Consider the following 19,198-nt stretch of genomic DNA (forward strand, 5'->3'; position numbering starts at 1 on the left):
GTAAATATTTATAGACTCTCCTCCCAAGTTTGTGTGCAAAACTTTACATTTATATTTTAGGTTCATTAGCAAAATATATCCAGCAGTAACTTCTGCAGAGTTTAGATATTGTCTTCTAGCAATTTATACCTCCAAGTGCCATTATGGCAATAGTTACCAATATTACAGTTCTGTAAGGCAATGCAAAAATAACCACAGACCAAAACAGTGAAACAGCATGTTATATTAAAAGAATTATGTTACAGTACAGAGACCACTAGAGACAGACTAATTGAGGTTACATTTCCAGTGTTTCAGATCTTTGCTTTAATTAAAACAAAGGTGACTATTTTCTTGTACACTTATGAATATCCAGTGCAGTCCTGCAGCATTTTTACACTTCGGTCCTCCTATTGTCACATTTTGTAACAGCTATAGTCACATGTGACTAGTTCTTTTAAAGATCCAACGAACATACTGGAACAGAAATGTGTATTTGTCCATCCATTAGTTATAAAACATAACTACTGATTTTAATTTAAGAAACTTTTAAATATAACAATATTTCTAGTGAAGAAAAGGGGATAAAAAGCTAACATGTTGGCCACAGGGCCCTTTCAGTGGTATATAACGCACATACATGTACAAAGAAACTCATTCCTTAATTAGCCATTTTTTTTCTTTTTGTTCACTTGTGTTAGAACAGCAACACTTGGGAGCTATATAAATCTTAGGATTATAGTTGAAAACTGGACAGCAAGGGTGAAAAACTTTGTGGCCCCAGAACCACCTCGTTAACGGGCACATCATATTTATCTAAAAAAAAAAAAAATTAGTAATCCAAGATTATAGGCAGATAAGAATCAATATAATAAATGTAAAGAGGGATTTAGTCACAACCTTAAAAAGTATAATCGTCAATGTGCTGGACAACTTCCTGGAAGTCAGTTGATTCACCAAAAAGGCCAAGAAGCCCTAGACACCCAAATCAGATTCCCACATCTTATGCATCTTACTGAGAAGCATGGCTGGTTTCCTTTGGACAGTAAGCCGAGAAGTTTAACATGGAGAGAGGAAAAGAGGAAGGAAAAAGAAAAAAATAGCCAACACAAAGCAGTCATTTAAGTGTACAATAATTTTAAGTTCTCTTATAGACCTACTCACTGCCTTTCAGTGCTAGGTTTGTGTTACCTTATAGAACTAAGGCCATTATTTGCAGTCATTAGGACCACAGGTTTGTCTAATGTGTGCATAAAAATATAGCAGTCACAGGACTATCACTTACAACATAAATGGACTTCACAGAATAGTTCTTAAGTACCATTGCAATGAATGTCTGGGGGAGGACAGCACGTCCAATATATAGATTATAAAATAACATTCCAGAGTGATGCTCAGCACTGCATCTCCCATCTCAACTACTAGTCTGCTTATCACATAGCCTGTGTGTTCTTATAGCTCCCTTTTAGAATGAACCGTGCTATTAAAATGTCAAAGTTTGATAATCTTGCAAAAAAGTAATGCTTTGAAGAGCATAAACATCATCACTTCCATTGCACATTAACAAGTTAGGTTGTCACTCAATACTGCCCTTACCATGTTCCCATTGGCACACTGCAGGTTGCAGAGTTCTAATATTTGACCGCTGGCTTCAAGCCAAGCCGTTATATTCAATGATCTAAACTTATGTACTGCAGTTAGTTATAGAAAACTGTTGGGTCAATGCAGTGTCCATGATTGATAGACTCCATAACTATATACAGTGGTGACCATATGTATATTTTTAATGCTTTGTTCAGAGAGCGTAACAGTGTGAAAACAATGCTCAGCCATGGATTTAGTTCCAGTGGTAAACCAATCTCTTAGAACCAATCTCTTAGTATATGTCTAACACTAGTCTTAGCAAAGGTGCAGTGCCTGGATTGGATTACAGAATTGATTTCCACCTTGTCTCAGTCTTATTGGGTACAATCTAATATTAATATAGAGGGATACAGAGTTTAATCTGTCAACAGTTTTCTAACATATGCAAAAGTTTTCTCAGAACGTCACAGGTTCACATCAAAAACCAGCAAAGAGTTGATCTTCTCTGTCCAGGTTTCAAAGTGAATACAAGTCCCACAGCAGCCGACTGTAAAGTTTACTCTTTTTCTGGAACAAAAAGTACCACTTTGATACCTAATGGGTACATCTCTGCGCACAGAGCCATTTGCAGCACCTGTACATCGCATCGATTTAAAAATGAGAACAAATGGCTCCTGGTTCACTGCCTCCAACCCTAACAAAAGGAAAAAATACAAGAAAATCCACTGGTGATCTATTGGCAATGTTCTCCCTCTGCACTAAAAAATATATTGGTTGTTACCCAGTCTAGTTGTTACTATGAGTATATATTGTTTGGTAAGTTAAAAAAAGGTAAACTGGAGGTTATGAACAATTAGGGTAGAATTGTGTCTGTAGGACCGGGATGTAAAACATCACCTGGTGGAATAGAGTGTAAAATTGGGCAAGGAGGATTGCATGTGAGTAATGGTGCCTTTCTGATTTTCCTTCCACTTAAATTAATGGAATGAGAATTGAGCAGGCTGCTCCTCTGCAGGAACACAATACTCTTGGTCCGATTTTCCTCTCTGGACTCTATCCAGACCAAACAAGTGAATAAAAATCTGCTCCATTCTGTAGAATGCACCTTAAAATAAACTGTATGCCTAGTTTAGGAAAAAAACATCCTGCATCATTTTAAACTCATCTCTCTACCCCATTTGCAATGACATTTAGAACTTTGTATTCAATGGGACTGCATACTTAAATATTAAAAGTAAATGATCTTTTCCCCCCAAAAATTGAATTCCATAATTATGTTCTTAGGCCAAAATATATGATTGAAGAACTTTCAAACGTGAACAGCCCAATGTAACAACTGGGTTGTGGATTCACCCCTTTGCTTTGCCCCCCCCCCTCACCATCATGACCAATAACAACTTCCTACATTCACAGAGCATCTTCCACATAAACAAAATGTTTCAGTTTTACAGGAGGAATGGTGAGCAGAAAGTAGGGAAGAGACCGAAAGCACCTCCAACGAGGTTTTGTGGAGGTATTTGTAGGAGTGGAGGGGTAAAACAGCAAAGAGGTTTAAGGTGGGCTTTCCAGAGTTCAGTGGCTGTAGATTGCCATTGATGGTGAAGCAGAGGGAAGAGGGGTGTACAATAAAACAGAGCCTGAACTTCAAAGGGTGTAAGCCTGGAGGTAGAGCTGAAAAATCATTGCACAGAGTGGAGCCACTGAATGGATTTTAACAGAAGGATGAAGGCTTTGAAATCAATGTGTTGGGGTAGATGTGTGCACAAGATGGATACGAACCACTGAATTCTGAACGAATTGGAGTTCGTGTGGCGTGTTACTGGGAGAAATCAAACCTTGAAGTGAACAAGGGTTCCAATGATGGAGAGGGTGAGGTAGGCATAGAAGCAGGTGATAATCTGGAATTGAAAGAAGTAGTCTTGGTGATGGATTGGATGTGAGCTCAGGGTCAAGCAGGATACCAAGGCTACACACCATCATGTTCAGTCTGAGTGAGCAATCGGAGAGGGAGGTACAAGCAGTGCCATGATGTTTGAGGCCTGAGCTGAACAGGATGGCTTTGGTCTCAGCAATGTTGAATTGAGGAAAGTTCTAGCTTATCCAGGCCTTAATGTCAGACAGGCAGACTTTAAATATAAATTTCTGCACATATGATCAACTTCATGGAATTACAATACTGAGCATAGGAATTTTGTGAATATCAGCAAATACACTTGAAAATAAATTGTTAATTTTCAATTTTCAAATTGCACCATAGGTCTAAAACATTTTACACCAATTCTAGGCACCATTGCTAAAAGATGTTGTATGAAGAGTGGGGTGAATTCAAGACTTAAGGGAATTTTCAACATGGAGAATGAAGGTGCTTTCTGCACGAGTCAGAAACATGGAATAATCTACGAAGCCTGCGTGTTAAATTATCTAGTGTGAAGTGACAATTAATAACTCACTTTTGGCACTTAAGTTATTCAGTCAATTCACCCCTGAAAAAAGGCATAAAATGGATTGAAAAATGGTCTCTTAGGTCATCCTCTACTGTTGCTATTGGATCTCTATCCTGGTCTTCTCATAGCCAGGTTTTCCTAACATTTTTTAAGTGTCTGCTGTGTATTAGCAGTATGGAAACTTAAATATATGGAAACCTGACAATGATCAGTCTTGCATTCTAAATTTATGGACTAGATAAACCAAAAGAAAATACCCTGACTGACCACAATGGATGACCACATTGGCTTCAAATCATAATTGCCACAAAAATATTTATATTTTATCTTCCATCAAATCAGCTTGCATGTTCTGGCAAAGGTATAAGGAACAGTAACAATTTGCATCTATATATATATATATATATATAGCATCTTTAACATAGAAACATTCCCAGAGTGCTTTACAGAAGAGTAATGAGACAAAAATGGATGCTGAACCAAAGGAGATATTAGATGGGGTGACCAAAAGTTTAGTCAAGAGGTGGGTTTTAAGGAGGAGAGGGAGCTAGATAAGTAGAGGTTTAGGAAGGAATTCCAGAACATAGGGCCTAAATGGCGGATGAGGTAGCCTCCAATGGGGAGGTAAATGGAGGGAGGGATGTACAAGTTAAGGTGGAGGAATGCAGAGCTCTTGCAGGGGAGCTCGAGGAGGTTAAAGAGATAGGGAGGGGCAAGGCCAGAAAGGGATTTAAAAATCATAGAAGAGAATTTTAAACCGGAGGTGTTGGGGGACTGAGCTGCAATGTATATCAGCAAAGATTTTGCGGAGAATAGGATATGGGCAATAGAGTTTTGGATGAGCTGAAGTTTATGGAGGGTGGCGGCTGGTCATGAGAGCACTGGAATAGCAGAGGCTGGAGTTGACAAAGGCATGGATGAAGGTTTCAAAAGCAGATGGGCTGAGGTGGAAGCAGGTGATGTCAAGAAGGTGGAAGTAGATGGTCTTTGTGATGGAGGATAACAGCCGTAATGCTGATTTATTTTGTCTTGCATCAGCTTAAAATCCCCTTACATTAAATCCTCTTATGTTCAGGGCACTAGGTATTTCCTTTGTTCAAGCAAGTAGCAGTTTATCTCGATTTGTAGGTATTACGGGTGTAAGGAAAGTAATACAAGAGAAAAAAACACACTTTTGAGACACTTCTAAGGCAAGTCCTATGTGACAAACCAGTTCTATCAAACACAGCAGCTTCACTGTAGAAGCATCTGTGATGTGCTGCATGGCTCAATTTCTCTCATGATTTAGGGTGAAAAGTACTAATGAAATGCACAGATATCAGCAGAAACAATGGCTCCAATCTTTACTGGGACAGGGTTTCTAAGCTGGGGGGGGGGGGGGGGGGGGTGGGGGGTCAGGCCCCAAATGCCGTGGAGTTTTGATTTCACAGCATGCGTAGTTTCCCCCCCCCCCCCCCAAACAGGATCCCTGCCCTGAAGCCAGCCTGATTGACGGGCTTGCCTCCCAGTCAGACGGGCAATGCTCCTGAAGAGGCCGCAGCCCAGTAGCAGATAAGTTTGTGCTGCTGGGTTAGAGATAGTGGGGGTGGGTGGGTACAGAGTGGTTTGTAGGATCAGGAGGTGATCGTGGGGGATGTTTGGGGGAGTCCTTTTGGAGACAGATCGGCAGCAGGGGGGGAAGGGGGGTTCAGTGATTGCAGGGGTGCTCCAATCGCTTGGGGGGGTTGGGGGAGCAGATTGGAGGAAGCACTGCTGCTCCTATGGCCCACAAGCAGTGCTGAAAAGGCACTTGCTTCTTCCGCGGCAGTCCTCACCTCCCTTTAGCTGCCAGGTTTCCCCCGAGGCCCAGGAAACTCGGTCGGCCAGGGTTAAGCCTGGAAGAGAGATAAAATCTGAGGCACACAGCCTAATTAAAATATTTAAATGACCAACCCGCCTCTTCTGAGTGGGTTGTTTGCGCACCCCGTCCCGCCTCCATTAAAATCGGAAGTAGGCGGATTCGAGGTGGATTGGGTTCGGGTTTGAGATTTAAAATTTTTTTACATCCCACCCGACCCAAACCCACCCATTTTTGAGGTTAAAATCCCCCTCAATAGCTCTGATTTCAACCTAACCCACCAGGCAGGAATGGGGTGGGTTTGGGTCAGATGCCCGATTTATATCCTGCCCAGTTGAGCGGTGTGCATCTGACCCAAGATCCGCCCTGTTCCCATCTGGCGGGATAGGTTGAAATCGGTGTTACTGTTTTTAAACTGTGTTTACTTGCCATAAGGAAAAATAATCAAAACAATGGATGTAAAATTACATAACAACTTGAAGACCATAAGCAGTTCAGAGTACAGAATATTAAAAATAACAAACTTGCAATTACAGTATATATTTATATCCTTGGGACATTTCAAAACACTTTACAACCAGTAAGTTACTTTTGAAGTGTAGTCATTATTATGTAGGTAAATGTGACAGCCAATTTCCAAGGTCACAGTGATAGTAATGAGACAAATGACCAGTTAATCTATTTTGCTAGTGTTGGTTGAAGGATAAGGCACAGGGAGAACTTCCCTGTTCTTCTTTGAATAGTGCTATGGGATTGTTTATATCCACTTGAAAGGGTGGAGATGGCCTTGGTTTAACATCTGCATGACTGCACCTCCGACAGTGCAGCACCCACTTAGGTTGGGTAGAAGTGTATATTTAAATTGCCTATTCCAAAAGGAGGAGAAACAAGTGGTACATTTCATTAAGTCAGTTTACAGTGGCAAGGGTTCTCTGTTCAATGCCTCGGTCTCACTATCATTTATCTAGATATTGGGTAGGTAAGGAACACTCCAGTTAGTAGTGGATGCTAAATTCACTACACAAGTAATCAGCGACATTGAACTAGAGTAAATCTGTAACATAAAAACCCAAAAATGCAATAGCCCCCATTGCTCAAGTGGGGATCTCCAAAAGGTATTGATTGGAGGATGCAGGAGTCATCTGTTCTAACTCTGGATTCATACCCAGTTTAGCTGCTAGTCCCAAGGTGTAAGTCTTAAATGGCTGCTGGGGGCTGGTGCTTTCATTAAGCTGCTTTAGTGTGGAAATGTGCTTGCCCCGAGTCAGCAACAGCTATACATCTTGATGAGGAACTAGAACTTGAATCCAATGATGTACCCTCATTAGAGGATTACTTCCTGTTAGATTCATCTGCGTGACACTGACCTGGGATTCAGTTATTTCTTCCATTTGGCCTTGTAATTCCAATTTGCTGGGGTTTGCTCTAGCAAATTTTGTTAAAATAACATTATGGAGTCTCTGCAGTAGGCATTTCTTTCTCCTGCAAACACTAGATGGTGAAAAAAATTTTTGCAGCTCATGCAGAATTTTAAAACAGAAGCTGGCATAAAAGTGGTCAGAAAATGTCTCCTAAACCTGGAAAGATATCTAAAGAATCATATTAAAAACACAAAACTTTCTTCTAGGGAAATAAGGTTCATGTATATAGCAAAGAACCAATGACAATGTTTGCAATAACAGATGGGAAGTTTTCTGGGTGCAGTACTTAAATGAAGTAAAACAGGAATATCAGATTATTGATACACTGGACCTCCTTGTAGAAGAGAAATCTTTGGAAGCCACACTAGAAGTGAGGGAGCCATAAACAATGCATGTTGTACAGAGGTAATCATATATCTAAGTGTTATAGTAAGGAGGTACTGTATTATAGAAGTAGCAATAAGTTAGTTGGAAATAGTACATAAATCTCAGGGTTCATACAGCAATGCCTGGACAGTTTATAACAGCCCCTTGATTGTAACTCACTTTATTCTTCCACTATTGAGCATGTACAGATGATGCACTATTAAGTGTTAGTGGATTAGATGTAAATCCAGTTGACCTTCAAATCTATGAAAAGGCTCATCATGATCAGTCACAAATCCACACACATAGCCTCCACCTACCACAATATATAAAGCATCTTCATTATACTTATTAGACAATGAGTTACAGTGACTTCCTTTACTTCCTCCCCATCCTCAACCCTATAATAATGTTAGATTTTTAAGTTAGCAAAAAATAAAAAAACTAGTTTTGATAAGCCACTAGTTGACCTCCCATGACATTGCTCACAGTAAGTGAGGCTTAGGAGTGAAATTGGTGAGCAAGGCTAAGGAGCAAGAAATGGCAAGGCTGAGAAGTGAAACTGGGAGTGATGAGGTCAGAAAGTGAAAGAGGATTGTAGTCAGATAATGACAAACTTTCAGGGTGGGAGAGGGCTTTTAAAAAAAATTTGTTTATGGGGTGTGGGCGTCGCTGGCAAGACCAGCATTTATTGTCCATCCCTAATTGCCCTCGAGAAGGTGGTGGTGAGCCACATTCTTGAACCGCTGCAGTCCGTGTGGTGATGGTACTCCCACAGTGATGTTAAGTAGTGTTCCAGGATTTTGACCCAGCGATGATGAAGGATCGGCAATATACTTCCAAGTCAGGATGGTATGTGACTTGGAGGGGAACTTGGAGGTGGCGGTGTTCCCATGCGCCTGCTGCCCTTGTCCTTCTAGGTGGAAGAAGTCGTGGGTTTGAGAGGTGTTGCCAAAGAAGCCTTGGCAAGTTGCTGCAGTGCATCTTGCAGATGGTACACACTGCAGCCACGGTATGCCTGTGGTGGAGGGAGTGAATGTTTAAGGTGGTGGATGGGGTGCCAATCAAGCAGGCTGCTTTGTCCTGGATGGTGTCGAGCTTCTTGAGTGTTGTTGGAACTGCACTCATCCAGGCAAGTGGAGACTATTCCATCACACTCCTTACTTGTGCCTTATAGATGGTGGAAAGGCTTTGGGGAATCAAGAGGCGAGACACTCGCCGCAGAATACCTAGCCTCTGACCTGCTCTTGTCGCCACTGTATTTATGTGGCTGGTCCAGTTAAGTTTCTGGTCAATGGTGACCCCCCAGGAAGTTGATGGTGGGGGATTCGGCGATGGTAATGCCGTTGAATGTCAAGGGGAGGTGGTTAGACTCTCGTTTGTTGGAGATAGTCATTGTCTGGCACTTCTGTGGCTTAAGCGGTTTGAGAGGCAACTATTCATTGGTTAAGGACAAGGAAGGCAAAAAAGGGAACATTTCAAGAGCACTTTAAGGAAAAGTGATCGGATAGTGCAAAGAACCTGGGGTAGGATTGGGAAGGAAGAACTAGGGCCTGGGAGGGAGTAACAGACATGCTGATTGACAGCAGGTTGAGGGCGCCTGGAAGTTGAGAGTGGGAGAGTATGGAGCAATGAGGCATGAGCAGCGGCGGCAGGCGGGCGGACCTGCGAGGGAACGAGGCAACGGTTTAAAAAACGGCTCGGAGTCCAGGTAGGCCTCAGAGCAGCGGCGGCAGGCGGGCGGACCTGCGAGGGAACGAGGCGACCAAGGTGGCAGTTTAAAAAGCGGCTCCCAGTCCAGGTAGGCCTCAGAGCAGAGGCGGCAGGTGGGCAGACTTGCGAGGAATAAGGCGACCGAGGCGACGGTTTAAAAAGCGGCTCCGAGTCCAGGTAGGCGCACTAATCTGCAATCTCCAAGCTCAGAGGGAGGGAGAGAAGTAAAAAGTAATCAAAGTGTGACGTCACCAGAAAGCAGGTAAGTGATTGGTTGGTGAGTATTTCTCTCTTTTTAAACTTTAACTCTGTGGTTTATAGATACTAGGGTCTCTCTGGTGTAGCAGGGACTGTTGGTAAACCATTTAACTGTAGTGTAATTGGTGGGATTGATTTGATTTAATTTAATTTCAATTAATTAAAGGGTAAGTCACGACAGGACAGCCCAGCCACGTGGTATGCTCCTCCTGCGCTATGTGGGAACTCAGGGACACTTCCTGTGTCCCTGACAACTACGTGTGCAGGAAGTGTATCCAGCTGCAGCTACTGACAGACCGCATTGCGGCGCTGGAGCTGCGATTGGATGCATACTGGAGTGTTCACGATGCTGAAGACGTCGTGAATAGCACATTTAGCGAGTTGGACACACCGCAGGTAGAGGTTGGACAGGAAGAAAGGGAACGGGTGACCAACAGGCAGAGTACTAGGCGCAGGCAGGTAGTGCAGGGGTCTCCTGTGGACATCCCCCTCTCAAACATGAGTACTGTTGGGGGGGGATGGCTTATCAGAGGAAGGCAGCAGCAGCCAACTTCCTGGCACCAGGGCTGGCTCTGCTGCACAGGATGGGAGGAAAAAGAGGGGTAGAGCTATAGTAATAGGGGATTCTATTGTAAGGGGAATAGATAGGCGTTTCTGCAGCCGCAAACGAGACTCCAGGATGGTGTGTTGCCTCCCTGGTGCAAGGGGCAAGGATGTCTCAGAGCAGCTGCAGAACATTTTGGAAGGGGAGGGTGAACAGCCAGTTGTCGTGGTGCATATAGGTACCAACGATATAGGTAAAAACCAGGATGAAGTCCTAAAAGCTGAATATAGGGAGTTAGGAGATAAATTAAAAAATAGGACCTCAAAAGTAGTAATCTCAGGATTGCTACCAGTGCCACGTGCTAGTCAGAGTAGAAATAGAAGGATATTTCAGATGAATACATGGCTGGAGGAATGGTGCCAGGGGGATGATTCAAGTTCCTGGGACATTGGAACCGGTTCTGGGGGAGGTGGGACCAGTTCAAACCGGACGGTTTGCACCTGGGCAGGGCTGAAACCGATGTCCTAGGGGGTGTGTTTGCCAGTGCTCTGGGGGAGGGTTTAAACTAAGATGGCAGGGGGTTGGGAACCTGAGCAGGGGGACAGAGGAAAGGGAAATGAGGATAAAAGGAAGGAGGAAAAACAAAAGTGGCAGTCAGAGAAATCAACGGTTTAAATCAAACAGACATATTAGAATTATTATTTACTGTGGGCAAGAGCGTTAAAAAAATAAGCCTGAAGGCTTTGTGTCTTAATGTGAGGAGCATTCGTAATAAGGTGGATGAATTGGCTGCGCAAATAGAGGTAAACGAATAAGATTTGGTTGGGATTACGGAAACGTGGCTCAAGGATGGCCAAGGCTGGGAACTCAACATCCAGGGGTATTCGATATTCAGGAAAGATAGGCAAAAAGGAAAGGGAGGTGGGTAGCATTACTGGTTAAAGAAGGGATTAACACAATTGTAAGGAAGGATGATGTGGAATTTGTATGGGTAGAATTGAGAAATACCAAGGGGCAGAAAACGTTAGTGGGAGTGGTATATAGACCTCCAAACAGTAAGGCGGAGTTTGGGGATGGCATTAAAAGGGAAATTAAAGAAGCGTGCAATAAGGGCACAGCAGTCATCATGGGTGACTTTAATCTACATATAGATTAGGCTAACCAAATTAGTAACAATACTGTGGAGGAGGAATTCCTGGATTATTTACAGGATGGTTTCCTGGACCAATATGTCAAGGAACCAACCAGAGATCAGGCCATCTTAGACTGGGTATTGTGTAACGAGAAAGGATTAATTAGCAATCTTGTTGTACGAGGCCCCTTGGGTCGGAGCGATCATAATATGATCGAATTCTTCATGAAGATGGAGAATGAAGTAGTTGACTCAGAGACTAGGGTCCTAAATTTAAATAAAGGAAACTACGATGGTCTGAGGCGCAAGTTGGGTAGGATTGATTGGGGAATGTTACTCAAAGGGTTGACAGTGGATAGGCAATGGCAAATATTCAAAGACCGCATGGATGAACTACAGAATATGTTCATCCCAGTTTGGCATAAAAATAAAACAAAAAAGGTGACTCAACCGTGGCTAACAAGGGAAATTAGAGATAGCATAAGATCCAAGGAGAGGACATATAAATTGGCCAGAAAAAGCAATAATCCTGAGGATTGGGAGCAATTCAGGATTCAACAAAGGAGGACAAAGGGATTAATTAAGAAGGGGAAAATAGAATATGAGAGTAAGCTTGCAGGGAACATAAAAACTGACTGTAAAAGCTTTTATAGATATGTGAAGAGAAAAAGATTGGTGAAGTCAAGCATAGGTCCCTTGCAGTCAGAATCAGGGGAATTTATAATGGGGAACAAAGAAATGGCAGACCAACTAAATACATATTTTGGTTCTGTCTTCACAAAGGAGGACACAAACAACCTCCCAGAGATGCCGGGGAACATAGGGTCTGATGAAAGGGAGGAACTGAAAGAAATCAGTATTTGTAGGGAAATGGTGCTAGGAAATTGATGGGATTGAAGGCCGAAAAATCCCCAGGGCCTGATAATCTACATCCTAGGGTACTTAAGGAAGTGGCCCTAGAATTGTAGATGTATTGCTAATCATCTTCCAACATTCGATGGAATCTGGAACAGTACCCATGGATTGGAGGGTAGCTAATGTTACCCCACTATTCAAAAAAGGTGGTAGAGAGAAAATGGGGAATTACAGACCGGTAAGCCTGACATCGGTAGTGGGGAAAATGTTAGAGTCCATTATAAAAGATGTAATAGCAGAGCACTTGGAAAACAGTGATAGAATCAGACAAAGTCAACATGGATTCACAAAAGGTAAATCGTGCTCGACTAATCTACAGGAATTTTTTGAGGATGTAACTAGTAAAATAGATAAGGGAGAAACAGTGGATGTGGTGTATCTGGACTTTCAGAAGGCCTTCGATAAGGTCGCGAATAAGAGATTAGCGTGTAAAGTTAAGGCACATGGGATTGGGGGCAAGGTATTGACTTGGATAGAGAACTGGTTGGCAGATAGAAAACAAAGAGTTGGAATAAACGGGTCCTTTTCCGAGTGGCAGGCAGTGACTAGTAGGGTACCGCAGGGATTGGTCCTTGGACTCCAGCTATTCACAATATATATTAATGATCTAGACAAGGGAACTAGATGTAATATCTCCAAATTTGCAGACGACACAAAGCTGGGTGGGCGTGTGTGCTGTGAGGAGGATGTCAAGAAACTCCAGGATGATTTGGGCATGTTGGGTGATTGGGCAGAAACATGGCAGATGCAATAGAACGTGGATAAATGTGAGGTTGTCCACTTTGGTGGCAAAAACAGGAAGGCAGATTATCTAAATGGCAATAGATTGGGAGAAGGGGAAGTGCAACGAGACCTGGGTGTCTTTGTGCACCAGTCGCTGAAGGTAAGCATGCAGGTGCAGCAGGCGGTTAAGAAGGCAAATAGTATGTTGGCCTTCGTAGCGAGAGGGTTTGAGTACAGGAACAAGGATGTCTTGCTGCAGTTGTACAGGGCCTTGGTGAGACCACATCTCGAGTATTGTGTGCAGTTTTGGTCGCCTTATCTGAGGAAGGATGTTCTTGCCATGGAAGGGGTTCAGCGAAGATTCACCAGGCTGATACCTGGGATGGCAGGAATGACGTATGAGGGGAGATTGGGCTTGTACTCGCTGGAGTTTAGAAGAATGAGAGGTGATCTCATTGAAACTTATAAAATTCTGACAGGACTGTACAGACTAGATGCAGGAAGGATGTTCCCGATGGTCGGGGAGTCCAGAACCAGAGGACACAGTCTAAGGATAAAGTGTAGGCCATTTAGGACAGAAATGAGGAGGAATTTCTTTACCCAGAGAGTGGTGAACCTGCAGAACTCTCTACCACAGAAGTCGGTGGAGGCCAGTTCATTAAATATATTCAAAAAGGAGTTGGATATATTTCTTAAGGCTAAAGGGATCAAGGGGTATGGGGAGAAAGCAGGGACCGGGTACTGAATTTGGATGATCAGCCATGATCGCATTGAATGGCGGAGCAGGCTCGAGGGGCCGAATGGTCTACTCCTGCTCCTATCTTCTATGTTTCTATGTAAATATCAGGACCCAAGGACTAACAGATGGAAAATGAGCAGAAGGTAAGGAAGCACCCCTGAAGGAGGAGACGACCATGTGAGGGAAAGACGCAACATGGAATGGATAAGTTTAGTAATTTTATTCAGAATTATTTCATTTTTGTGTGTGTGTTCCATTAAAAAGTGTAATTTTAGGGATATATAGTGGGGTGAGTTGGGGAACCAACTTAGCTGTTCACAATTTTTTTTTTTTAAAGCAGGGATTTGATTAGTTGCTTTTGTGGTAGCTGCTTTTCAGTGAATATGAAATAATTGCAGGAGTTTAGTCATTTCTGATTGGTTGTTTTTCCAGTATGTGAAACACCTGAGCCAATCAGCATGTTTCTCACTTTATGGATTTCCCATGTCCTATGGGCACTTTCTGCCCTATTTTTCCACAATACCTGGAATATATTGTGAAGTGGCATCATTTTTGTTATTTTCAAGCCTGCGGCCTTCTAACAAAACAATATTCCAGGACCTGTCAAATCTTAAGTTTTCTTTTGCCTTAGCTTCATATTATCAAGAAGCTTTACTTTTGGCAAATTTCAAGAATATTACTCTGTAAATTGATAGACCTATTAAAAATATTTCAACAATTTTGTAATACAATGGAGAAATAATAAAACACACAATATTAATCAATACTGAAATGAAGTACCACCCTCCATACCCTTTCCCAAATAGCGTAACTAACCTTTATCACCAAGGCTGTGACAGAGCTTTTGTGAAATTAATCAATTTCAACAAAGATTATAAAAAGTCTTGAAAAACAAAAAATAAATAGTTGAAACCTTCTGGTCCTTCATTCAATTAATGGCAAAAGAAGCTTGTCCCATCCACTCAGTGGTTGGATTTTGAGGGTTATGTATATTAGATGGTCGTGTCCAGAAATTACGATCAAATACAGCACAGAGCTGAGAAACGATGACAAGAACGTTGAAGTCTTTGTTTTGCAAAGTCAGCCATAAAGAGCAAATCTAACAAAAGTGCTATAGTGAAAGGTATCTTTGTGTTCAGGCTCCATTCCTAATAAATAACTTCATAGACTGTAGCCTTCTTGTCACCAGAGCCAGTGACGATGTATTTATCATCCACTGAGATGTCGCAGCTCAGCACCGATGAGGACTCCTTGGACTGTGAATTAAAAAAAAAAAAGCACCAAATAAATGAAAGGAAAAGACAGTGAGCTTGTCCATATCATTATGGAGCAATTAAGCACCAATGAGTATTTTGTTGGCGAGTAAACAATGCAAATTTTCATCATTACATTGAATTTAATAGTATGTCGCATTTAAATTAAAGCTTCATCGCTGGTGACACCCCAATTTCAATGACAGTGCTGTTAGGTCAACGAAACAATGCTATTGCTTCCACCCGAGTAGTTTGTGTTTTTTTTCTCCTTCACTACCTCCTTAAGGCAGTTACACCACCTCGGCAATATAAACTGTTTTTTCCTGGCCGTAGGTGGGCTGTGTGTTCAGCCCACCTATACAAACCAGTGATGTGGGTCCCGCAGTCAGAAATTAAGTCAAGAATTCCAACTTTCAAATGAATTGTTTGTTGCTGATTTCCAGCCTTCAATATAGACGGAGTCGATTCCACAGCACCAGATGCTTTGGCTATTAAACAAGCACTGCTTCTGCAAAATGTTCTACAACATAAACAAACTATTAGTTGAAGTTATTTAACATACTCCAGTGAAAACTTTGGTTCTGGAATCCAACAGACTGACCCACAATGAAAATTGCAAACTAATTGGGCAGATTTTCCTGTTCCTGAGCCTACTGGATTGGATTGCCTGGGGGCCGCAGAGAGGAAAAGCAGCCCGGGAGGATTGCATGCTCATAAGGGAGCCTGCCCAATTTTCCTGTCTGTTAATTTAAATGGACAGAAAATTGAGCTGGCTCCTTTACGGGTGTAGGATCCTCCCTGCATGATCTTCCTGTGTGCTGCATTCAGGCGATCCAATATTCCCAAGCATAGGAATGAGAAAATCTGCTCTGTATTTCTCGAGTAATTTCCATACACATGGTTTTTAATGGAGACTTAAAGTGCAATCAACCTGCAGAAGCTTTACTTTCTAAATTTTTAAGTTGTCTTTGTCTTTTTAGATTCTCTGTGCGATTTGCAGCAGGGCAAGCAGTTCCTAATTTGTGTGCAACTGCAATTTGTTGACTCGCTAAATATCTCTCTCTCTCTCTCTTCCCCCCACCCCAAAGAAAATACTTCACTACCACTTACAGCATTCCCTATGTGGCCACAGGAAAAGATCTAAAAATCATCACATGGGAAATTAGAGGAAATAAATTGATAGATGTTGTTTTTGAGACTGATCATACAACCAAGATCCACTAGACTATATATTGATTAATGTTGTAAAATAGATCCAGTGAATTTACTGTGTGTTTTACTTTTCTATTAAGGGGAGAAAAGAGAGAACTACTACCGATTAGGTGATTGGGCCACATATCATGAAAATAAGGACCAACAGCAAGGTACTCAAAGCTCAGTGGATGGCTGGTGTGGAGAAAAGTGCTCCTGAGGTTGAACCAGAATCATATTGTTGCAGCATGGTAAGAATGCAACAATGCAAATGTCAGATTAGAAAAAGGTCATTCAAAGCTCATCCATCCTGCATCCTGTATCCTAATTCTTCCACTGCAGCATCCAACTGAATTTAGAATCAACTCATTTTGCTTCTATTATCTTCCTGGTAAATTATTCCAAACTTTTCACTCATTTGAAATAATTTTTACTCCTGCATTAAAAAAAAAATATTTTTCACTATTTTCCACTCGCGTCTTCTGCTCTGACTTTCCCAGATTTCTTATATTTTATATTCTTTGTAAAGAAAGCCGTTTAGGGAGAGGGAAACTTCATGAGAGCCCAAAACATAAGGCACTTGCATCCTTCCTCATAACTCAACCCACTTGGGATCAGTTTTGTTGCTCTTTTCTGTATCCTTTTAAATGCACATATCTCTTTTTTTAGTGGCATGATGTGGTGGCCAACAGTATAGTCTGATCAATGCACTGTAAAGCCTCAACAGAACATCTGTTGTGTGCTGTGAACTAACCCTCATTGGGAAATGGATTAAGGCTCCCTGAACTCATTTCATTATCCTTGCAGCCAGCAGATAGTGTCAACTTTCATCTCAACAGTCTGGCCTTGTTTCACCTCCAGGCTCATGAAAGGACAGTGTTCTGATGCACTGGGCCAGCCTCAGATCAGTTTATATACTGATCTGTAGACAAGCCTTCTTCAAATGTCCAAAAGCACTTGGATGGGAAGTAGTAAAATAGCATCTCCAGTGAAACAGATTAGCACATATGAACTGGTGAAGAGGGTTCTCTTAACCTCACTGCATTCTATAATAATTTTATAAAGTCATGTTTACACATTGTTCCATAACAGTCAATGTCACTCTTCCCCTCCTACCAATAAAAAGGCTCCTTGAGGTTTGCCTGCTTTTATGCTATAAATGCAATCAATTAAAAATAATGATTACTCCAACAGGTTTTTTATGCCACAGAGTAAAAAAGAATAGAAGCTTTAAAAAATCTTTAAATGCATCTACTGCAGTCAATAAAATGAAAGTAAATTGGGATACTCATAATCTTACCAAGGGGGATATTTTTCAGGTTTTATATATGCAAGAAATTACAAAGAGAATCAGTTATGTATTTCTATGGATTACAAACACTTGAGTTTCAGTATGGTGTAATGCAGGGCTCCTTTCTAGGACAGAGAAAATATTAATGTTCCATCCTTACCTGGAATATGCTGGCTCCATAAGGTGTTCTCCAGGCATTCAGCAGATTATCCTTCCCAGTGCTTACAAACCACTTACCTAGAAATTAGTTTTGAACAGAACAGTTCACCATTTTGTTAGGACAAATTTAAGAAACTATTATTAGGTTATAATCACTGAATTTTATTTAAAAAAACACAACCATTATTTGACCAAACACCATCTTCTGTGAAAACTAAGACTTGAAAGACAACTGGATTTAAATTTGCTAAAAGCAAACCTCCATTTCCTTATGCATCTGCTTCCTTATCAATTAAGCTTCTGACCTTCAACAAATATTGCAGACAGAGGAAATCCAGATAATTGCCCTTATCCACATAGCTTCTCTGCCACATGTTTGTGTGGCTCACTGTTGCCATTAGTAAATGTACTTGCCTGAATTTTTAAGGAGTTTATTTCTGAATTTTGAAAAGTTTATAGTACAGTAATGGGATCACAGTAATGTGTATATGATTGAGTCACTGGCACTCAAGTTCTAGACCTTTTGTAGATTTATTCCCATTGTGAAGGTGGATCCTTTTGCTGATAAAATCAAGCCTGCTGCATAAGATAATCAAAAGGGCAATTTTTCTTTAGCTAGACTCACTTTAAAAATCAGAAAAATAAAACCCAGAAAATACCAAAGACAAAAAAGAAAGGAATAAGAGGTACCAGAGGGCTTTTGAAGATATTTAGAATTGTAATACCAATAGCTCAAAAATTGTTTAAAACTTGACATTTGGTGGCTGGCCTCCAAATTGGACCATCATCGTAGTACTATTTTGAGGTGGACAGTTAAAGCAAGGCCTGGGGCCAGGTGCATTAAAAATACAGTAATGAATCATTTCTCTTCCTCCCCTCCCCTAATATGATCCTATAGTCACATTGAGTCATTTCTCTTCCTCCCCCAATATGATCCTATAGTCACATTGAATATTTTTGCCAAGAAAAAAAAAAGCACTTCAGCTGAGTTTCTACATTATTCTGCCATGCAAAGATTAGCACTAGAATCCAAAACAGGGGAGGGCTGGGGGAAAAGAGAGGCCAATTCCCTGCTGGCAGCAGACGAAGATAAGTAATCAAAGCAGGTCTCTCTTGACAGCTGTCTCCATAAAGACAACCCATACACAAATAAATAGACGATCTCTCTTCTCAGGGAGGAGTAATTCTCAATAGGGGCGATTATAAACCTGCCCGCACGGTAAAAACCGTTCAGGTGGGCTGGCAGGCAGTTAACATCACCCGTGGGACTCACCTGCTGACATCCCACATTGATCACGCAGGCTATGATTTTAACCTGCTCTTCTGAGCAGGCGAGAGGGACACCCGCTGGAAACTAGCGAGGTCCTTAATTAAATGTGCAGATCAGGCTATGCTGAGGTCATCGGAGCCCGACTGCTATTTTAACTGTGGACTTGAGCAGTGAAGCAGTTATGACTTTCCCACCAGGTCCACCTGGAGGGAAAAGGATTCGGGGTCAGTTAAGTCCCAAAAGGGCAAGTCTTTTTATTTTCATTGACATTCCTTATGGGGCCAGGAAGAGCAGGAGTGGTCTGAATCCTTCTCTACAATCAACTTACCCGAATGCCGGGAACCGTTCCTTCATTGTGCTTCTGCCTGCCAGCCAGTTG

The 19,198-nt window shown here is 41.8% G+C and overlaps 1 protein-coding gene across 14 annotated transcripts in view; it reads right to left on the minus strand.

Annotated features, from left to right (window-relative positions):
* Positions 1–203: 203 nt before the first annotated feature.
* LOC147124362 (transducin-like enhancer protein 4) overlaps positions 204–19,198 on the minus strand; it is a 159,363-nt gene continuing 140,368 nt past the window's right edge. For all 14 annotated transcript variants that reach the window (XM_085985664.1, XM_085985619.1, XM_085985609.1 and 11 more), the window contains 3 exons: positions 17,551–17,627; positions 14,472–14,911; positions 204–456 (listed from right to left, as the gene is read on the minus strand). In XM_085985664.1, the coding sequence (XP_085841790.1) occupies positions 14,804–14,911; positions 17,551–17,627 (185 nt within the window). In that variant the 3' untranslated portion in view covers positions 204–456; positions 14,472–14,803. The remainder of the gene's footprint in view (positions 457–14,471; positions 14,912–17,550; positions 17,628–19,198) is intronic.

The sequence above is a fragment of the Somniosus microcephalus genome, chromosome 1, assembly GCF_052327205.1.
Source record: "Somniosus microcephalus isolate GS21.2 chromosome 1, FLI_Smic_1.0, whole genome shotgun sequence".
Lineage (NCBI taxonomy): Eukaryota > Metazoa > Chordata > Chondrichthyes > Squaliformes > Somniosidae > Somniosus > Somniosus microcephalus.